Source organism: Sapajus apella, unplaced genomic scaffold (assembly GCF_009761245.1).
Source record: "Sapajus apella isolate SASKATOON/1434 unplaced genomic scaffold, GSC_monkey_1.0 scaffold124, whole genome shotgun sequence".
Classification (NCBI taxonomy): domain Eukaryota; kingdom Metazoa; phylum Chordata; class Mammalia; order Primates; family Cebidae; genus Sapajus; species Sapajus apella.
This window is the reverse complement of record NW_022437064.1, coordinates 3,569,087-3,591,093: the sequence shown is the minus strand read 5'-3', so window position 1 is coordinate 3,591,093 and position 22,007 is coordinate 3,569,087. Positions and strand designations below refer to the sequence as shown.

At 37.7% G+C, this 22,007-nt stretch overlaps 1 protein-coding gene across 1 annotated transcript in view; it reads left to right on the top strand.

Moving 5' to 3' along the window:
- CUNH4orf17 (chromosome unknown C4orf17 homolog) overlaps positions 1-22,007 on the top strand; it is a 51,990-nt gene that overhangs the window by 12,725 nt on the left and 17,258 nt on the right. The window contains exons 4-5 of the mRNA XM_032261545.1: positions 10,565-10,774; positions 12,358-12,422. Coding sequence (XP_032117436.1) covers positions 10,565-10,774; positions 12,358-12,422 — 275 coding nt within the window. The remainder of the gene's footprint in view (positions 1-10,564; positions 10,775-12,357; positions 12,423-22,007) is intronic.

Here is a 22,007-nt window from a genome sequence, read left to right as displayed (position 1 = left end):
CTCATCTCTGATAAAATAGACCTTAAAGCAACAAAGATCAAAAGAGACAAAGAAGGACATTACATAATGGTAAAAGGATCAATGCAACAAGAACAACTAACGATCCTAAATATATACGCACCTAATACAGGAGCATCCAGATACATAAGGCAAGTTCTTAATTACTTACAAAGAGACTTAGACTCCCACACAATTATAGTGGGAGACTTTAACACCCCATTGTCAATATTAGACAGATCAACCAGACAGAAAATTAACAAGGATATCCGGGACTTGAACTCAGACCTGGACCAAGCAAACCTAATAGACATTTACAGAACTCTCCACTCCAAATCCACAGAATATACATTCTTCTCAGCACCACATCACACCTACTCTAAAGTTGACCACAAAATTGGGAGTAAATCACTCCTCAGCAAATGCAAAAGGACGGAAATCATAACAAACAAGTCTCTCAGACCACAGTGCAATCAAGTTAGAACTCAGAATTCAAAAACTAACCCACAACCGCACAGCTTCATGGAAACTGAACAACTTGCTCTTGAATGTTGACTGGATAAACAATGAAATGAAGACAGAAATAAAGATGTTCTTCGAAACCAACGAGAATGAAGACACAACATACCAGAATCTCTGGGACACATTTAAAGCAGTCTCTAGAGGAAAATATATAGCAATAAGTGCCCACATGAGAAGCAAGGAGAGATCAAAAATTGACAACCTATCGTCAAAACTGAAAGAGCTAGAGGAGCAAGATCAAAAAACCTCAAAGTCTAGCAGAAGACAAGAAATAGCTAAGATCAGAGCAGAACTGAAGGAGATAGAGACACAAAAAACCCTTCAAAAAATCAATAAATCCAGGAGCTGGTTTTTTGAAAAGATCAACAAAATAGACAGACCACTAGCCAGATTAATAAAAAAGAAAAGGGAGAATAACCAAATTGATGCAATAAAAAACGATAAAGGGAATATCACCACAGATTCCACAGAAATTCAAACCATCATCAGAGATGATTACAAACAACTCTATGCACATAAACTAGTAAACCTGGAAGAAATGGATAAATTCCTGGACACTTGCATCCTCCCAAGCCTAAACGAGGAAGAAGCCGAAACCCTGAACAGACCCATAACAAGGTCTGAAGTTTAGGTGGCAATTAAGAGCTTACCACCCAAAAAAAGCCCAGGTCCAGATGGGTTCACAGCCGAATTCTACCAGACATACAAAGAGGAGCTGGAACCATTCCTTCTGAAACTATTCCAAACAATACAAAAAGAGGGAATTCTTCCCAAATCACTTTATGAGACCAATGTCATGCTGATTCCAAAACCCGGCAGAGACTCAACAAGAAAAGAAAACTTCAGGCCAATATCCATCATGAACATAGATGCAAAAATCTTCAATAAAATACTGGCAAGCCGATTGCAACAGCACATCAAAAAGCTTATCCACCATGATCAAGTAGGCTTCATCCTGGGTATGCAAGCCTGGTTCAACATATGCAAGTCTATAAACGTAATTCACCACATAAACAGAACCAAAGACAAAACCCACATGATTATCTCAATTGATGCAGAGAAGGCCTTTGACAAAATTCCACAGCCCTTTATGCTAAAAACCCTCATAAGCTAGGTATTGACAGAACGTACCTCAAAATAATAAAAGCTATTTACAACAAACCAACAGCCAATATCATACTGAATGGGCAAAAACTGGAAGCATTCTCCTTGAAATGTGGCACCAGACAAGGATGCCCTCTCTCACCACTCCTACTCAATATAGTACTGGGAGTTCTAGCCAGAGCAATCAGGCAAGAAAAAGAAATAAAGGGTATTCAAATAGGAAAGGAGGAAGTCAAATTGTCTCTATTTGCAGGTGACATGATTGTATATTTAGAAGACCCCATCGTCTCAGCCCCAAATCTCCTAAAACTGATAAGCAGCTTCAGCAAAGTCTCAGGATACAAAATCAATGTGCAAAAATCACATGCATTCCTATACACCAATAACAGACTTAAGGATAGCCAAATCAAGAACGAACTGCCATTCACAATTGCCACAAAGAGAATAAAATACCTAGGAACACAACTAACAAGGAACGTAAAGGACCTCTTCAAGGAGAACTACAAGCCACTGCTCAACGAAATAAGAGAGGACACAAACAGACGGAGAAACATTCCATGTTCATGGTTAGGAAGAATCAATATTGTGAAAATGGCCATACTGCCCAAAGTAATTTACAGATTCAATGCTATTCCCATCAAGCTACCAATGACCTTCTTCACAGAACTGGAAAAAACCACCTTAAACTTCATATGAAGCCAAAAGAGGGCCCGCATAGCCAAGTCAATTCTAAGCAAAAAGAACAAAGTGGGAGGCATCACACTACCAGACTTCAAACTATACTACAAGGCTACAGTAATCAAAACAGCATGGTACTGGTACCAAAATAGAGATACAGACCAATGGAACAGAACAGAGGTCTCAGAGGCAACACAACATATCTACAACCATCTGATCTCTGACAAACCAGACAAAAACAAGCAATGGGGAAAGGATTCCCTGTTTAATAAATGGTGTTGGGAAAACTGGCTAGCCATGTGCAGAAAGCAGAAACTGGACCCCTTCCTGACACCTTACACTAAAATTAACTCCAGTTGGATTAAAGACTTAAACAGAAGACCTAACACCATAAAAACCCTAGAAGAAAATCTAGGCAAAACCATTCAGGACATAGGTGTAGGCAAGGACTTCATGACCAAAACACCAAAAGCATTGACAACAAAAGCCAAAATAGACAAATGGGACCTAATCAAACTCCACAGCTTCTGCACAGCAAAAGAAACAGCCATTAGAGTGAATCGGCAACCAACAGAATGGGAAAAAATTTTTGCAGTTTACTCATGTGACAAAGTACTGATAACCAGAATTTACAAAGAACTAAAACAGATTTACAAGAAAAAAAACAAACAAGCCCATTCAAAAGTGGGCAAAGAATATGAACAGATACTTTACAAAAGAAGACATACATGAGACCAACAAACATATGAAAAAATGCTCATCATCACTGGTCATCAGAGAAATGCAAATCAAAACAACATTGAGATAACATCTCATGCCAGTCAGAATGATGATCATTAAAAAATCTGGAGACAACAGATGCTGGAGAGGATGTGGAGAAATAGGAACACTTTTACACTGTTGGTGGGAGTATAAATTAGTTCAACCATTGTGGAAGACAGTGTGGCGATTCCTCAAGGACCTAGAAATAGAAATTCCATTTGACCCAGCAATCCCATTACTGGGTATATATCCAAAGGATTACAAATTGTTCTACTACAAGGACACGTGCACATGAATGTTCATTGCATCACTGTTTACAATAGCAGAGACCTAGAACCAACCCAAATGCCCATCGATGATAGGCTGGACAGGGAAAATGTGGCACATATACACCATGGAATATTATGCAGCCATCAAAAACGATGAGTTTGTGTCCTTTGTAGGGACATGGATGAACCTGGAAGCCATCATTCTCAGCAAACTGACAGAAGAGCAGAAGATCAAACACCGCATGTTCTCACTCATAGGCGGGTGTTGAACAATGAGAACACATGGACACAGGGAGGGGAGCACTACACACTGGGGTCAGTTGGGGGAAAATAGGGGAGAGATGGTGGGGGGTGGGGAGTTGGGGAGAGATAGCAAGGGGAGAGATGCCAGATGTAGGTGATGGGGAGGAAGGCGGCAAATCACACTGCCACGTGTGTTCCTATGCAACAATTTTGCATGTTCTTCACATATACCCCAAAACCTAAAATGCAATAAAATAAATAAATGGAAAAAAAAATGGAAAATGAAACAAAACAATGTCATGATAGAAATAAACCATGCTTTGTTGAAAAGGTGGCAGAGCCTGGAGATAGAGAAGAGAATTAGGAAGCTGTTGCACCTATGCAGATACATGAGGACAAGCATCCTGCTGTGCTGTTGGCAGCAAGACCAAGCAATGGCAGAATATGAGGCTAGAGAGAGTTTGTAGGGAAGAAATGAAAAGGTCCTGGTAACTGATTAGTATGGAAGATGAAAAGGAACACACCCTCTGCACCTTTCCACACTCTTAGTTATTATAATTAAAAAATGTGTTGCTTTTGATCAAACAGGAAAGCTGAAAGGGAGAAGGTGAAGTCATTTCATTTAGCAGATTCAATTCTAATACATATTCAATTTCTAATACATAAGGAACTTTGTTCTAGATGTGAGAGATAGAACAAAGTTTCTGAGAAAGAAAAAAAATGTCCCTACCCTCATGGAGCCCACATTCTCGTTAGACAATAAAATCAATTCAGTTGTATACACACTGCATGTGTAGTAACACCAGGCATCTAAATGGAAATGGGCTGCCCACAATCCCAAACCTAGAATAGAAATCTATGTCTGAATCTTGAATGGGAACTTAGAAGTAGAGATGCACATTGGGAGTCATCAACATTGAAATATTTAAAGGAATGAATATCATTTCTTTATTCATTCAGCCATCTATATTTTCATTCATTCAGTCAACAAATATTTATTTGGAATGAAAATATAGGCAAGAGCCTCCCCTCACGAGCTGGACTATCTGGCTGGTCAAGTCACTCTATAAAATGTCAATAATAACAATAATACCTACATCAGGGTTAAGTATATAAACAAGGAAGGCAAAGGGAACAGCAAGTGTCAACACAGCATAGAATGTTAGGAAACTGTAGAAGAAGATCCTTGTGCCTGTTATGGAGCATGTTGGGAAGAGGGAAGGGATAATGGGAAATGGGGGTGGAGAAGTGGATTAAGAGGCCAGATTTAGGCAGGCTCTGTATATCATGGTAGGGAATTTATATTTCTTCACAACCAAAAGAGATGTCTACATTCATGGTTTTTACTTCTTCACCTCTGAACCACTCTTTAGCACACTGAAGCCTGGCCTTTTCACCCACCATTGTGCATAGGCTATGCTTGCTAAGGTTACCACTATCCTTCAGTTTGACAAATCCAATAAGCATAATCAGTAAAGATGCCTGTCGTTGTAAAGTAACAAAAACAAATCAACTTGGTTTGTGCAACAAAGATCTATTGGCTCAAGTAACTGGAAATTCCATCAGGAAGGTGGGCTTTAGGTTTGATTTGATGGCCCAGTTAAACAACCTGCCATTTTTAATCTCTTCTCTCTGCTTTCCACAATCCCAGACTCATCCTAGAGCTGGCTTGTTCCTCTCATAGCAACAACATAGCACATCACTTCTTAACTTCACATCTGCATGCCACTGCGACTTTTTTCCAGCAGATTTCAGCAAAATTCCCCTTATATTTTCATTTTATCAGCACACACCAGGTCACATGCCATCCCTGAATGAATCCTCGTGGACATGGAAGTGACATGCACAGATTAGTAGGCCATGGTTCCGATAACCAATCACTGTGTCAAGGGGAATGGGTTCAATCTTCCCCAGAACATATGGCTGCAGGGGCTGCAGAGTGGTAGACAAGGGGAGGATAATGGAGTAAAAATAACCTGGGTACTGTTGTTAAGGAAAGACAGAAATGAGTCCTGGGCAGAACTGACAGATATCCACTACACTGCAATCCTCATCTTAACCTCTTAGCTGCATTTGATTCAGCTAACCACCCCTCTCTTCCTCTCTCTCTTTCTTCACATTAAAAAAAAATATATAGCTTCTATAACAATATATGCTCTTAGCTCTTTTCCTCTACCTGTAGCTTCTTCTTCCTAGCTTTATTTTGGTTCTTCAGTAAATATTGGAGTCCCTCACAGCTCAATCCTTGGCTATTTTCTCTTTTTATTCTGTACTGGGACCCTAGGCAAATATGTTCATTCACAAGTTTCAAATATCATCCATAAGACAAATATTTTTCAAATATGTGTCTTAGACTCAGACACCTCCTTAAAGGTTTAGACCTGTATATTCAACTGCCTACTTGCAATGCACAGAACGCCTCATGGGCACCTTGAACTTTGCTTTTCAAAACTGAACTCTTGATCTTCCTTCAAAAGCAAGATCACCAACCACTGTATCCTAACAAATAAATGGTACTGTAAATTGAAGTTCTTCCTTAACTCCTCTCCCTCATTCTCTTCCCCTTGTAATGCTTCAATTGATTTGTCATTTTCCTTCTAAATATTTTGTAAATTAAGCACTTCTCTCCATGGCTATTGTCATAGCTCCATTCTAGGCCACTATTGTCTCCTGCTTTGACTACTACTTTGCAATTTGTAAACCTCATAACAGCTTTACTTCCACTCTTGCCCTCTCTCCAGTCCATTCTCCACAGAACAACCAGAAAGGTCATATTGAAATGTAAATTTGACTGTTTAGGCCAGGCTCAGTAGCTCACACCTGCAATCCCAACACTCTGGGAAGCCAAGGTGGAAGGATAGATTGAGGTCAGGAGTTGGTGGTACACCTGTAGTTCCAGCTTCGGAGTCTGGGACAGGATGATCACTTGATCCTGGGAGTTCAAGGCTGCAGTGAGGCATGATTGCACCACTGCACTCCAGTTTGGGTGACAGAGCAAGACTTGCCTCTTAAAAAAAACAAATAGACTATTTATCCTACACAAAATCCTTCAGAGGCTTCCCATGCATTTAGGGTAAGGTGGTTAATTTTGACATAAGCCAAAATGTTCCCTATTATGTGATCTCATCTATCAACTGCCCTCCCCCATTATGTATATGCCACAGTGGACTTGTCTAAGTTGCTTGAACATGTCACAAGCCCTTTCCACCTCTGGATTTACATACATAATCTTCTCTCTAATCATAAACCTCTCCTCATTATTTGTGTTATTTTGGTTTAAATATTACTTCAGAGAGAGTTTTCAGGCTTCATATCCTCAATCTAAATTAGATTTTCTTATGGCATTTTTTCATAGTACTCTATATTTTTCTTTAGAGCAATTGTCTTAGATAGACTCGAAGGTGGAGATTTGTGTGAAGGAGCTTTATTAGGAAGTGCTTTTGGGAACAACACTGATAAGAAAGCAGGAAGTGAAGGAAGCAGAACTGGGTAGAAGGGGAAGTGAAACTGCGGATACAATAGGGACCTTAGCCAATCTCATAAGGAGCAGTGGAGCTTCAGAGGTGTCTTAATTTCAGGTAAGGGGACCAGGTCTTTGTAATTCCCACAAACCACTCACTGTGTACAAGAGCTCTCACTGTGGCCCAGCGCAGTGGCTCACACCTGCAATCCCAATACTTTGGGAGGCTGAGGCAGGCTGATCATGAGGTTAGGAGATTAAGACCATCCTGGCCAACATAGTGAAACCCTGTCTCTACAAAAATACAAAAATTAGCTGGGCGTTGTGGCAGGTGCCTGTAATCCCAGCTACTCAGGGGGCTAAGGCAGAAGAATCACTTGAATCCGGGAGGTGGAGGTTGCAGTAAGTCGAGATTGCACCATTGTACCCCAGCCTGGGCAACAAGAGCGAAACTTCATTTCAAAAACAAACAAAAAAAAGCTCTCACTGTGTACAAGAGCTTGCTTTAGCCAAGAGCAATTCCCAAAGAAGGACTCAGAATGAGCCATAAGTAACTTTACTCACCTAGGCTTGAATAACATTCCCATCTGTACTGTGAATGATGATGAGAATGCATTTGGAAAATTTTGGAGAGTTGGCTAGTAACTGACACATGTAGCAGTTGGGGAGCTGAGTGCCTATGAACTGAAGGCATGATCTAAGTAGATGGTGGGTGTACTACAACAATTAACACACCTTATGACTAAATACTTATTTTCATCATTATTTGAATAGTTTCAAACATCCTCCACCAAGCTGTGAGCTCCATGAAGGTGTGTCTGTTTTGTTCACTATTTCCCTCAAATTCCTAAGGAATGGCTGTCACATGTGAGTGCTAGATAAATTATTATGAAAGGAAAGGAGCTTAAATTGCATCCAGATAAATTTGTAGAGTTACTGACAGACTTTAAACAGGATTTATATTCCACATCAGCAGTCTCATAGTTCTCTGTCCTTGAGAAATTGATCTCATTTTTAAAAAATCATTCTAGCTCTATTGTTGAAAGTGGAAGATGAGCAGAGCCTCAGTAGAGATTGGGAGATCAGTTAGGAGACTGATTCAGTCAGGAGACTGATTCAGTCATCAAAGCGGAATGGAATGAGGAATGGGACAGGGTAGAGAGAGGAGCAGAGAAGGTTGAACCTGGAGTAGAGTGAGGAAAGCCCAGCTAAGCAGCACAGAGAGAACCAGCAGAGGGAAACAAATTCAAGGAAAATGGCTAGGAGACTAGCAAAGTCATATTCCTAAAGGATATTAGGAAAATGAAGGCCAAGGGGAAGCAAACAGATGTCACTGTAAAGAAGTCATAGATGAGCTGGCGTGGTGGCTGATGCCTGTAATTCCAGCACTTTGGGAGGCCAAGGCAGGTGGATCATGAGATCAGGAGTTCAAGACCAGCCTGGCCAAGATGGTGAAACCCTGTCTCTACTAAAAAAAAAAAAAAAAAAAAAAAAAAAAATTAGCTGGGTGTGGTGGTGGGTGCCTATAATTCCACCTACTTGGGAGGCTGAGGCAGAGAATTGCTTGAACCTGGGCAACAGAGCCAAGACTCCATTTCAAAAAAAAAAAAAAGAAGTCATAGATGGCCTTGTAATACACTGTCTTGGTCAAACCGGAGGGCACAGTTTTTCACAACTTACATGTGGAAAAAACCCCAAATATTCACATTTAATTTTTAATTGAAACTGTCTTTTTTTCCTATGAAGAACAAATAGTATTAAACTGAATAATTTTTTCTGGTTTTATATACTTTAAAATACTTGATATATACCTCTTCTATATTTTATTTCACATTTTGCTTTGAATTATCTTATACTATAAAACTATTGGCATGCAAGGTACTGTACTGATTTTTATGTCTTCAACTCTACTATAATGCCTACCACAAAGCCATGCTCATAGTAATATATGTTCAATTGAAAGAAAATTTTCAATTCCAACATTTTTTGTCTGCCTTAGAAATCTACTAAATTTTAATACTCACTTCTGGGGGGGAATCTTTGATTAACATTTGGTCCCATTTACAAACTTTGTTAAATACCTTTAAAAGCTTTAAATGGCACTTATTCATTAAATATACTTAATTTTTAAAATATTTCACATATTCAGCAAATTCTCACTGAGCTGTAAATAACTCCTGTAAGTTAAATAAATTATACTTACAAATATGGATACATTATTTAAGCCATTTCTTTACTGGTTAACAACTTAATAATATTTTCATAGTGTTCTACTTAATACCAGAAATGTAAACTCAGTTTAACATTTTAAACTGTAAGTCCAAAGCTAATTTGTTAAATATTCTAATATTCCAAATTATTGAATAAATGTTAGCTTAAATGTGTATTTAAGATGTAGATCTTAAATTTTGATCAATCCGTATTGTATATTTAAGATCTATACCTTAAATCATTTAATCTTACATTCTAATGCAGCTCAGAGATGCAATGTGCAAACAGATATATTATGATATGTGACAAATGCTATGGAAAAAATAAAAGCACACAGGGGACAGAGAGTGATGGGGCACATATCAGACAGAGTTGTCAGAAAAGATGTTTTTGGTGTTATTTGAGAAAACAGTTAAGAATGAAGTGAATCGGTGGTACTGGAGAAAGATTTGGAAAAATGAGCTACTGTAGAAAACACTATCCAGAAGCTTGCCTGGCAATTTCTGGGAAGACAAAGCAGCCACCTCTTTCTACCTCTCATAAATCACTGATTAACAGAAAGCAATGCCCAGCACACTCCCATTTCCCAAGCTGTCCAATTCCACATGATTTAGCATTGATATTGTAAAGAAAACCTGTCTATAATTTAATATTTGAGCCAAATCCTATATTTGAGCCAAAAGCGAATAGCTATTTTTAGAAGAGTGATTGAACCCAGAAATCTTTCATATGAGGAAGGAGTTCCTTTTGTACCAACTTCTCCTTCCTTCTTCTGTCACAATCTACCTTATCCTGCCTCCTATTTCGAGCTCCTACAGCTTTTTACCTTCTGCCAGTACAAAAGAGGAGCCAATGTATCTCTTCTCAACACCTAGTTACATTTAGGCATTGTGGATGCTTAAAAAAAAAATTAAATCTGACATTAATGAAGAAAGCTAGCACCAACTCTCTTGGTCATTGCCAAGCTTTGGGAAGAGAAATATTTGTCTGGGATAGAAGAAGGTCTACTCCACTTGAATCCCAGACCAAGATTGAAGATGTGGGTCTGGTTCTCAAGACTGAGAAAATGGCAGGAGATTTTAAGGGAGCATGTATTGCAAGCAAAATTGGCTACACTGACTTTCAAAGAATGTCCACCTTGCACTAGTTCATAATACAATTTAATTTTTGGGGGGGATCATACAGTTTGAAGTCCAACATTTTATACACATTAAACAATATTTGGTTGGGAAATTGTTGATCATTCAAAGAAAACCTTTCAAAAAACCTTATCCGGTTATTTGCCTTTTTTAAAAAAAAAAAATCTTTACTCACCTAGGCTTGAATAACATTCCTGTCTGTACTGTGAATGATGATGAGAATGAATTTGGAACATTTTGGGGAAGTGGCCAGTCTAACCACTTAGAGAAGAACAGGATACCATTTGCCAAGTGCAGTTACCCTCCCAGCACTGCAGGCCAGGAGAGCCCTGTAAGAGGAGTGTCGCCAGCCCCAAACAGTGCCAAAGTGCCCCCACGGCCTCATTCTGGTGAGTTGAGTTAAAACTGATGAAATGTTTCCTTATGGCTCCAGCAAACAAGGGTGTGGGGAGTCCATATGATGCTAAAATAGCTGCAGTGATTTTTACACGGTCATAAGTCTCCTCACTGTGTGAGACATAAATTTTTTTCACTCTTTTAATCTGATTTCAGTAGCACAATAATGTCAAAAATGTTATTACTATTAGTAGTAGTCGTATCCAAGACATATTTGGTGTGGTTCTAGTCTCTAATCCCTGCAAAACCAGCTAAAAGATGCCAGAAATGAATATTGATCCAACGCTGTCAGGAAACTATGTCAGACAAAAACCAAGTCCAGAAAACACAATAGGAATGGCATTGTATGTTCACATTGTCCTCATGAGACTGTCATGTCCTTATGGTCAGGCCCTGTGTTATTGCTTCCCGTGTTTTTGTCATCCTTCCTTTCCCCCCAGGTCCAAGCACAGTGCCTGGTCCTTAGTAAACAATTAAATTAATTAATTTTTATTGAATTGAAGGAAAAAGGTGTTAATCAAAAGTAAAATGTGGACAAAGCCAAAGGGCAAGGTAAAATAGAAGAAAGGAATTCTGTAAGGTAGAAATTATATCCAGTTCTTCTCTTTCTCTTGCCCTATACAATTTACATGCTATTACTAAAACTGTCAGGATATATGAAAATTATAATGGCATAATGTAAAATATATATATAAAGATAGCAGGAAGAGTGATCAATTATACAGTACTCACTATGTGGAAATATACCATTCTAAGGTCTTCACACTTAAATCATTTCATCCTTTCAAGAATTTCCCTTCCCTCTCTTCCACTAAAGAGTCAAAGTCCACTTATTCTCCCTTCTTTTTCATGTCCCTTTTTATACTATAGAACCTAGAAATTTAGAAACTACATTTGCAAGAAAGAGGCCTTTGATAGGAATCAGGTGTCACCACCTAATAAGAATTCTAATACTAGATATAGGCTAAGGTCATCTTTTATCTATAAATTGATATAAAGGGAAATTAAGTAAAACTTTAAGTGGTTTTAGGGTAACTTAGGAGGATTTAGTTATATGACTGAGTATGAAATGGGTAGGGTTGAGAGGCTGTTCAAAGAAAAAAGAAAGTAAATAATGTAATTGTAATTCAGCACAAACCATCTTTCTGTTTAAAGGGCAAATAACACATATAAATTCTCTTTAATTAGAGAAAGTGTCATTTATATGGACAGGAAACAGAGAAAAATATATCTTATACTAAAATATATACTTTTTAAATCAGTTTAACCAGATCAATAGTGAGTTCTCTTTCTAAAATCTGGTTTCTTTAACTCAGCATGATTATTTTAAGATTCATTCATGTGTTCTTATATCATCATCTTGGGCATAGAACTAGTTTTTAAATGCAAATACTTTATGTTATTATAATGCCATTTTACTTGCAAATTTCCTAATATTTATAATCAAATTCCTGAATTGACCTTAATTTAAAGTCAGAAATACTCTCATCTATTTCAGCAATTGACACATATATCATGTGACATAAATTCTTTTTCAGTTTAATCTAAATACATTTTTTTGTCAATTTCATTTCAGAGCCCAGTAGAAAAATTAAAGAGTGCTTCAAAACTTCCAGTGAGAATCCTTTAGTAATTAAAAAGGTAAGGAACAGCTATTTACCATTATCTATTTAGTTTGACTTCTATCATTTCCTCTTCTTTTCTTTACAAACCTTTCTGAAAAGACACCATGTTTCACAATATTTTTATAGCTTTAGTAAAGTCTAATTAGCATAATATAAGATACACATATTCAAAGTGCACAATTTAATGAGACAAATTTTGACAAATACACACCTGGGAAAATACCACTGCAATCAAGAGAATGCACATCCTCATCACCCCAAGTTTTGTTATGATTCTGGCCCTCCGACAGGCAAATGTTTGTCTGCTTTCTGTCACTAAAGATTAGCATGGAATTTTTTGAATTTTATATAAATAATAGTGAGTTCTCTTTCTAAAATCTGGTTTCTTTAACTCAGCATGATTATTTTAAGATTCATTCATGTTTTTATGTGCATCAATAGTTCATTCCTTTTTATTGCTGAGTAGTATTCAATTATATGGTTAGCCTGTAATTTGTTGATCTATTTACCTGTTGGGGGCATTTAGCTTGTTCCCAATTTCTGGCAAAGATAATATGAACATTTGTGTACAAGTCTTTTTTGGATATATACTTTGCTTTCTCTTGGATAATACCTATGAGTGAAATAACTGTTTCATAGTAGTTGTATGTTTAAGTTTCTGAGAAATAGACAAATTGTTTTCCAAAATGATTGTCCCATTTTACATTTCCACCAGCAGCATGTGAGTTTTCTTTCCTCCACATCTTCCCCAAACTTAGAATGGTCAGTCTTTTTTATTTTTTAGCCAACCTAATGGGTATGTATTAGTATCTTATTATGTCTTATTATGGTTTTAATTTGCATTTTCATTATGAGATGCACATCTTTTCCAATTCTTAGTCACCATGCATATATCTTTTTATGGGAAATCTATTGTTAGATCTTTTGCCCACTTCTTAAATTGGGTTGTTGACCCTTTTTTTTAAATGACATTGTAAAAGTTCTTCATATATTCTAGATTAAACCTTTGCTACATGCATGTTTTTGCAAATATTTCCTTCTAGTTTTAGGTTTGCTCTTTTTACAATAAGTGTCTTTAAAAAATTTATAATTTTTCCATTGTAGTTTCAGATCTGCATGCTGTTTATCTCTCTATTGTGCTTATTGCAATGGCTATAATCTCTAGTACAATGTTGAATAGAAGTGATGAGAACAGACATCCTTGCCTTGTACCTGATCATAGAAGGAAATAATTCAGACTTTCATCATTAAGTATTATGTTAATTTACTTCATTCATAGATGACCTTTATATGGCTTAGAAAGTTCCTTTCCATTCCTAGTGTGCTGAGAATTTTAACAGGAATGGGGAGAGATGTATTTTGCCAAATGCTGTTTCAGTATCTAGCTGAGATGATCATATAATTTTTCTTTTACAGTTTGTTAATACTGGGAATTACATTGGCAAAATTTCATATTTGAACCAACCTTGCATTTCTGGTAGAAACCTCACTTGGTCATGATGTGTTATCCTTGTTATATACGAAAATTTCATAAAATATTTTTAGCATTCTTGTGTCTATATGAGAAAAATTTGTTTGTAGTTTTCTTATAATGTCTTTTTTCTGGTTTTAATATCAGCATAATGTTGGCTTTATAGAATAAGTTGGATATTCCTCTTTAATATCCTGGAAGATTTTATGTAAAATGGATATTACTTTTATCTTAAAAGTGCAGTAGAATATTAGGCTTGGTATTTCCTTTGAGTCAAGATTTTTAACTACAAATTCAATTTTTTTCATAGATATAGGCTTATTTGGGTTGTCTATTTCTTCTTTTTAAAATTTTATTTATTTTATTTTATATACATATTTTATTGCACTTTAGGTTCTGGGGTACATGTGCAGAACATGCAGGATTGTTGCATAGGTAAATACATGGCAATATGGTTTGCTGCCTCCATCTCCCCCGTCACCCATATCTGACATTTCTCCCCATGTTATCCCTCCCCAACTCCCTACCCCCTCCCAGTCCCTCCCCTAGTCCCCCACCCACAGACCCCAGTTTGTGATGCTTCCCTCCCTGTGTCCATGTGTTCTCATTGTTCAACATCTGTCTATGAGTGAGAACATGTGGCGTTTGATTTTCTGTTCTTGTGTCAGTTTTCTGAGAACAATGGTTTTCAGATTCATCCATGTCCCTACAAAGGACACAAACTCATCGTTTTTTATGGCTGCATAGTATTCCATGGTGTATATGCACCACATTTTCCTTGTCCAGTCTATTATCAATGGGCATTTGGGTTAGTTCCAGGTCTCTGCTATTGTAAACAGTGCTGCAATGGTCACACGTGTGCATGTGTTTTTAAAATAGAATGACTTATAATAATTAGGATATATACCCCGTAATGGGATTGCTGGGTCAAATGGACTTTCTATTTATAGGTACTTGAGGAATCGTCACACTGTCTTCCACAATGGTTGAACTAATTTATGTTCCCCCAACAGTGTAACAGTGGTCCTATTTCTCCACATCCTCTCCAGCAACTGTTGTCTCCAGATTTTTTTAATGACTGCCATCCTAACTGGCATGAGATGATACTTCAATATGATTTTGATTTGTATTTCTCTAATGACCAGTGATGATGAGCATTTTTTCATGTTTTTTGGCCTCATATATGTCTTCTTTTGAAAAGTGTCTGTTCATGTACTTCACCCACATTTGAATGGATTTGTTAGTTTTTTTTTTTTTTCCTTGTAAATCTGTTTTAGTGCTTTGTAGATTCTGGATATTAGCCCTTTGTCAGATGGGTAGATTGCAAAAATTTTTTCCCATTCTGTTGGTTGCCGGTTCACTCTAATGATTGTTTCTTTTGTTGTACAGAAGCTCTGGAGTTTAATTAGATCCGGTTTGTCTATTTTGGCTATTGTTGCCAATGCTCTTGGTGTTTTAGTCATGAAGTCCTTGCCTATGCCTGTGTCCTGAATGGGTATGCCTAGGTTTTCTTCTAAGGTTTCAAATGGTGTTAGGTTTTATGTTTAAGTCTTTAATCCATCTAGAGCTAATTTTAGTGTAAGGTGTCAGGAATGGGTCCGGTTTCTGCTTTCTGCATGTGGTTAGCCAGTTTTCCCAACACCATTTATTAAACAGGGAATCCTTTCCCCATTGCTTGTTTTTGTGAGGTTTGTCAAGGATCAGATGGTTGTAGATATGTGGCATTGCCTCCAAGGCCTCTGTTCTCTTCCATTGGTCTATATCTCTGTTTTGCTACCAATACCATGCTGTTTTGATTACTTTAGCTTTGTAGTATAGTTTGAAGTCAGGTAGCATGATGCCTCCAGCCTGTTCTTTTTGCTTAGATTTGACTTGGCTATGTGGTCTCTCTTTTGGTTCCATATGAAGTTTAAGGTGGTTTTTTCCAGTTCTGTGAAGAGGGTCATAGGTAGCTTGATGGGGATAGCACTGAATCTATAAATTACTTTGGGCAGTTTGGCGATTTTCACAGTATTGATTCTTCCTAACCATGAGCATGGAATGATTTTCCATCTGTTTGTGTCCTCTCTTATTTCCTCGAGCAGTGGTTTATAGTTCTCCTTAAAGAGGTCCTTTACATCCTTTGTCAGTTGTATTCCTAAGTATTTTATTCTCTTTGTAGCTGAATGGCAGGTTGTTCTTGATTTGGCTCTCTTTACATCTGTTATTGGTGTATAGGAATGCTTGTTATTCTGCACATTGATTTTGTATCCTGAGACATTGCTGAAGTTGCTTATCAGATTCAGGAGATTTTGGGCTGAGATGATGGGGTCTTCTAAATATACAATCATATCATCTGTAAATAGAGACAATTTGACTTCCTCCTTTCCTAATTGAGGAATTGACTTCCTCCTTTCCTATTTCTTTTTCTTGTCTGTTTGCTCTGGCTAGAGCTTCCAATACTATATTGAATAGGAGTGGTGACAGAGGGCATCCTTGTCTAGTGCCTGATTTCAAAGGGAATGCTTCCAGTTTTTGCCCATTCAGTATGATATTGGCTGTAGGTTTGTCATAAATAGCTTTTATTATTTTGACATATATTCCTCTGATACCTAGTTTATTGAGTTTTTAGCATAAAGTGTTGTTGAATTTTGTCGAAGGCCTTCTCTGTATCTATTGAGATAATCATGTGGTTTTTGTCTTTTGTTCTGTTTATGTGGTGAATTATGTTTATAGACTTGGGTATGTTGAACCAGCCTTGCATTCCTGGGATGAAGCCTACTTGATCGTGATGGATAACGTTTTTGATGTGCTGTTGCAATCAGCATATCAGTATTTTGCCAGTATTTTATTGAAGATTTTTGCATCTATGTTCATCATGGATATTGGCCTGAAGTTTTCTTTTCTTGTTGAGTCTCTGCTGGGTTTTGGTATCAGGATGATGTTGGTCTCATAAAATGATTTGGGAGGGATTCCCTCTTTTTGGATTGTTTGGAATAGTTTCAGAAGGAATGGTACCAGCTCCTCTTTGTACGTCTGGTAGAATTCAGCTGTGAGCCCATCTGAACCTGGGCTTTTTTTGGTTGGTAGGCTATTAATTGCTGCCTCAACTTCAGCCCTTGTTATTGGTCTATTCAGGGTTTCAACTTCTTCCTGGTTTAGTCTTGGGAAGGTGCAAGTGTCTAGGAATTTATCCATTTCTTCCAAGTTTACTGGTTTATGAGCACAGAGTTGTTTGTAGTAATCTCTGATGGTAGTTTGTATTTCTGTAGAATCTGTGGTGATATCCCCTTTATCATTTCTTATTGCAACTATTTGATTCTTCTTTCTTTTCTTTTTTATTAATCTGGCTAGCAGTCTGTATTTTGTTGATATTTTCAAAAAACCAGCTTCTGGGTTTATTGATTTTTTTGAAGGATCTTTTTGTGTCTCTATCTCCTTCAGTTCTCCTCTGATCTTAGTTATTTCTTGTCTTCTGTTAGCTTTTGAGTTTTTTTCATCTTGCTCCTCTAGCTCTTTCAATTTTGATGATAGAGTTTTGATTTTCGTTCTTTCCTTGCTTCTCATGTGTGCATTTATTGCTATAAATTCTCCTCTAGGCACTGCTTTAAATGTGTCCCAGGGATTCTGGTACCTGGTGTCTTTGTTCGCATTGGTTTCGAAGAACATCTTTATTTCTGCCTTCATTTCATTGTTTATCCAGTTAACATTCAAGAGCCAGTTGTTCAGTTTCTATGAAGTTGTGGGGTTCTGTTTCTTAATCCTGAGTACTAATTTGATTGCACTGTGGTCTGAGAGACTGTTTGTTATGATTTCCGTTCTTTTGCATTTGCTGAGGAGTGATTTACTTCTAATTATGTGGTCAATTTTAGAGTAGGTGTGATGTAATGCTGAGAAGAATGTATATTCTGTGTATTTGGGGTGGATAGTTCTGTAAATGTCTATTAGGTTTGCGTGGTCCGGATCTGAGTTCAAGTCCTGGATATCCTTGTTAATTTTCTGTTTTGTTGTTCTGTCGAATATTGACAGTGGAGTATTAATGTCTCCCACTATTTTGTGTGGGAGTCTAAGTCTCTTTGTAGGTCATTAAGAATGCTTTATGTATCTGGGTGCGTATATATTTAGGATTGTTAGCTCTTCTTGTTGCACTGATCCTTTTACCATTAAGTAATGTCCTTGTCTCTTTTGATCTTTGTTGGTTTAAAGTCTATTTTATCAGACACTAGGATTGCAACTCCTGTTTTTTTTTTTTTTCTTTTTTTGCTCTCCATTTGTTTGATAAATCTTCCTCCATCCCTTTATTTTGAGCCTATGTGTGTCCTTGCACATGAGATGGGATTTTTGGATATAGCACACTGATGTGTTTTGACTTTTTATCCAATTTTCCAGTCTGTGCCATTTGATTGGGACATTTATCCGATTTACACTTAAGGTTAATATGGTTATGTATGAATTTGATCCTGCCATTTTGATGCTAGCTGGTTGTTTTTCCCATTAGTTGATGCAGTTTCTTCATTGTTTTGATGGTCTTTACCATTTGGTACATTTTTGGAGTGGCTGGTACTGGTTGTTCCATTCTATGTTTAGGGCTTCTTCCAGGAGTTCTTGTAAGGCAGGCCTGGTGGTGATGAAATTTCTGAGCAACTGCTTGTTTGTAAAGGATTTTATTTCTCCTTCACTTATGAAGCTTAGTTTGGCTGGATATGAAATTCTAGGTTGAAAGTTCTTTTCTTTAAGGATGTTGAATATTGGCCCCCACTCTCTACTGGCTGTTAGGGTTTCTGTGGAGAGATCTGCTGTGAGTCTGACGGGCTTCTCTTTGTGGATAACCTGACCTTTCTCTCTGGCTGTCCTTAGCATTTTTCCTTCATTTTAACCCTGGTGAATCTGATGATTATGTGCTTTGTGGTTGCTCTTCTTGAGGAATATCTTTGTGGTGTTCTCTTTATTTCCTGGACTTTTAATATTGTCCTGCCTTGCTAGGTTGGGGAAGTCTCCTGGATAATATCCTGAAGAGTGTTTTCCAGCTTGGATTCATTCTCTTCATCACATTCAGGTACACTTACCAAACATAGATTAGGTCTTTTCACATAATCACATATTTCTTGGAGGCTTTGTTCATTTCTTTTCACTCTTTTTTCTCTAATCTTGCCTTCTCATTATTTCACTGAATTTATCTTCAATCTCTGATATCCTTTTGTTTGCTTGGTTGATTCAGCTATTGTAACTTGTGTATGGTTCACGAAGTTCTCGTGTTGTTTTTCAACTCCATTAAGTCATTTACATTCTTCTCTAAGCTGTTTATTCTAGTTAACATTTGTCAAACCTTTTTTCAAGGTTCTTAGTTTCTTTTCATTGTGTTAGAATATGTTCTTTTAACTCAGAGAAGTTTGTTATTACCCACTTTCTGAAGCCTGTTTCTGTCAATTCATCAGACTCAGTCTCCATCCAGCCTTGTTCCCTTGCTGGTGAGGGGCTGTGATACCTTGGAGGAGGAGAGGCATTCTGGGTTTGGGTGTTTTCATCCTTTTTGCACTGGTTTCTTCCCATATTCTTGGCTTTGTCTACCTGTGGTCTTTGTGGTTGGTGACTTTTGGATGGGGTCTCTGCATGGATGTCCTTTTTGTTGATGATGAAGCTATGTCTTTCTTTTTTAGTTTTCCTTCTAACAGTCAGGCCCCTCTGCTGCAGGACTGCTGGAGGTCCACTCCAGACCTGCTTGCCTGGGGATCACCTGCAGAACAGTAAGGGTTGCTGCCCGTTTCTTATTCTGTTATCTTTGTCACAGAAGGATACCCGCCAGATGTCAGCCTGAGCCCTCCTGAATGAGGTGTCTCTTTGGATATACGGGTGTTGGGGAGCTGCTTCAGGAGACAGTCCGTCCCTTATAGGAGCTCAAGTGCTGAGCTGTGAGCTCTGTTGTTCTGTTCAGAGCTGCTGGGCAGGTACTTTTAAGTCTGCTGCCGCAGAACTCATAACCACCTTTTTTTTCTCAGCTGCTCTGTCCTGGGAAGGTGGGGCTTTATTTATAAGTTCCTGATGTGCTTCTGCCTTTTTTCAGAGATGCCTTGCCCAGTGAGGAGGTAGCCTAGTCACAGTCTACCAGCAGAGGCATTGCTGAGCTGCCGTGGGCTCTGCCCAGCTGCTGTGTGAACTTCCTTGCGGTTTTGTTTATAAAGGTGTACTTAGAACTGCCCTGGTAATGGCGGTCTGCCTTGGTAATGGTGGACTGCCTCAGTAATGGCAGATTGCCCCGGTAGTGGTGGACTGCCTTGGTAGTGGTGGACTGCCTTGGTAGTAGTGGACTCCCTCAGTAATGGCAGATGCCCTTCCCCCACAATAGAGCTGGACTGTCTTGGGTCCAGCTTTGCTTGCTGTGAAATTCTCAATCCAAAGCATTTCAGATTGCTGGTCTTTGTCGGGGTGGGACCTGCTGAGCCAGATCACCTGGCTCCCTATTTCAGTGCCTTTTATTTTCAGTTGAATAGGAGACTCCATCTCCCAGGTGTTCTAGGTGCCAGTTAAAATGGCTGCCCAGATTTGTGTGAATTTTTGGCAGAGACCCACCATGCCAGCTGAAACAGCCATGCTGGAGACTTGTGGTGCTTTTCTGCCCGGGAATCTCCTGGTCTGTGGGCAGTAAAAACTCATTTGGAAATGCGGTGATCACTCACCCTCTGTGTTCTCACTGGGAACTGCACTCCAGAGCTGTTTCTATTCAGCCATCTTCATCTATCTCTTCTTTAGCCAGCTTTGGTAGTTTGTATTTCACCAAGAATTTGTCCATTCATCTAAGTTGTTGATTTACTGATACAAAGTTTTTCATAAAATATTCCTTTTATTATTTTATAATTTTGTATGTGATTTTGGCAATTTATGTCTTCTTTTTTTTCTGATGTGTCTAGCTAGAGGTTTGTGAGTTTTATTGATCATTTTAAAGAATCAGTGTTTCATTTCATTGAGTATCTCTATTGTTTGGCTTTGCGTTTCCAGTTCATTGGCTTTGGCTCCTATCTTCATAGAAGGTAAAACCTTAGGTCATTGATTTGAGACTTTTTTCCCTAATATAAGCATGTATTACTATATTTTTCCTATAAGCATTACTTTGGCTGCATCCCCCAAATTTTACTATGTTGAATTTTCATTTTCATTATGTTTGAAATACTTCCTAATATCCTTTTTAAGTTCTTCTTTCACCCATGGGTTACTTAAAATCATGTTATTTACTTTCTAAATATTTGGGGGATTTTTCAGATATCTTTATGTTATTGATTCCAATTTAATCCCACTGTAGTTGAAGAACACACTTTGTATACTTTGAAACATTTTAAATTTATTGAGGCTTGTTATATGGCCCAGGATATTGTTGACTTTAATAAATTTTTCATGTATCCACAAAATGAATGTTTACTCTGTTGTTGTTTGGTAGAACATAGTATAAATATCAATTAGGTGAGGTTGTTTGATAGTGTTACTCAAGTCACAACCTATAGCAGCAGCTCACAACCTTATTTGGAAGACTATTTTTTCACATACCTATGGTGGTGTGGGGGAATGGTTTCAGGATGAAACTGTTTCACTTCAGATCACCAGATGTTCCATTCTCATGAGGAGCACACAACCTACATTCCTTATATGTACAGTTCACAATAGGGTTTGCACTCCTATGAGAATCAAATGATGCTGCTGATCTGACAGGAGGCAGAGCTCAGTGTGTTGTGGCCCAAAGGTCTGAGGACCCCCATTCTATAGCCTTACTAATTTGCCACTTTTTCTGAAAATTATTGAGGGAGGGGTGTTGAAATCTCTGATTATAATTGTGGATTTTTTTTATTTCTCTTTCAATTTCTACCAGTTTTTAATCATGTAGTTTGAAGCTCTCTTATTAGGCATAAAATTGTTTACGTTTGTTATGTCCTCTTGATATAATGACCTTTTTATCGTTATGAAGTTACTCTCTTCATACCTGAAATTATTCTTTGCTTTAAAATCTGTTTTGTTATAGAACTGTTGATTTTCTATTTCTCTTTGAATCAATTTTTGGTAATATATTCTTTTCTAAAAATTGTTTATTCAATCTAAATGTTCAGATTTATTGAGAGTTATGTATAATATCCTTATATTCTTTTAAAAATATCTGCTGGTTCTATA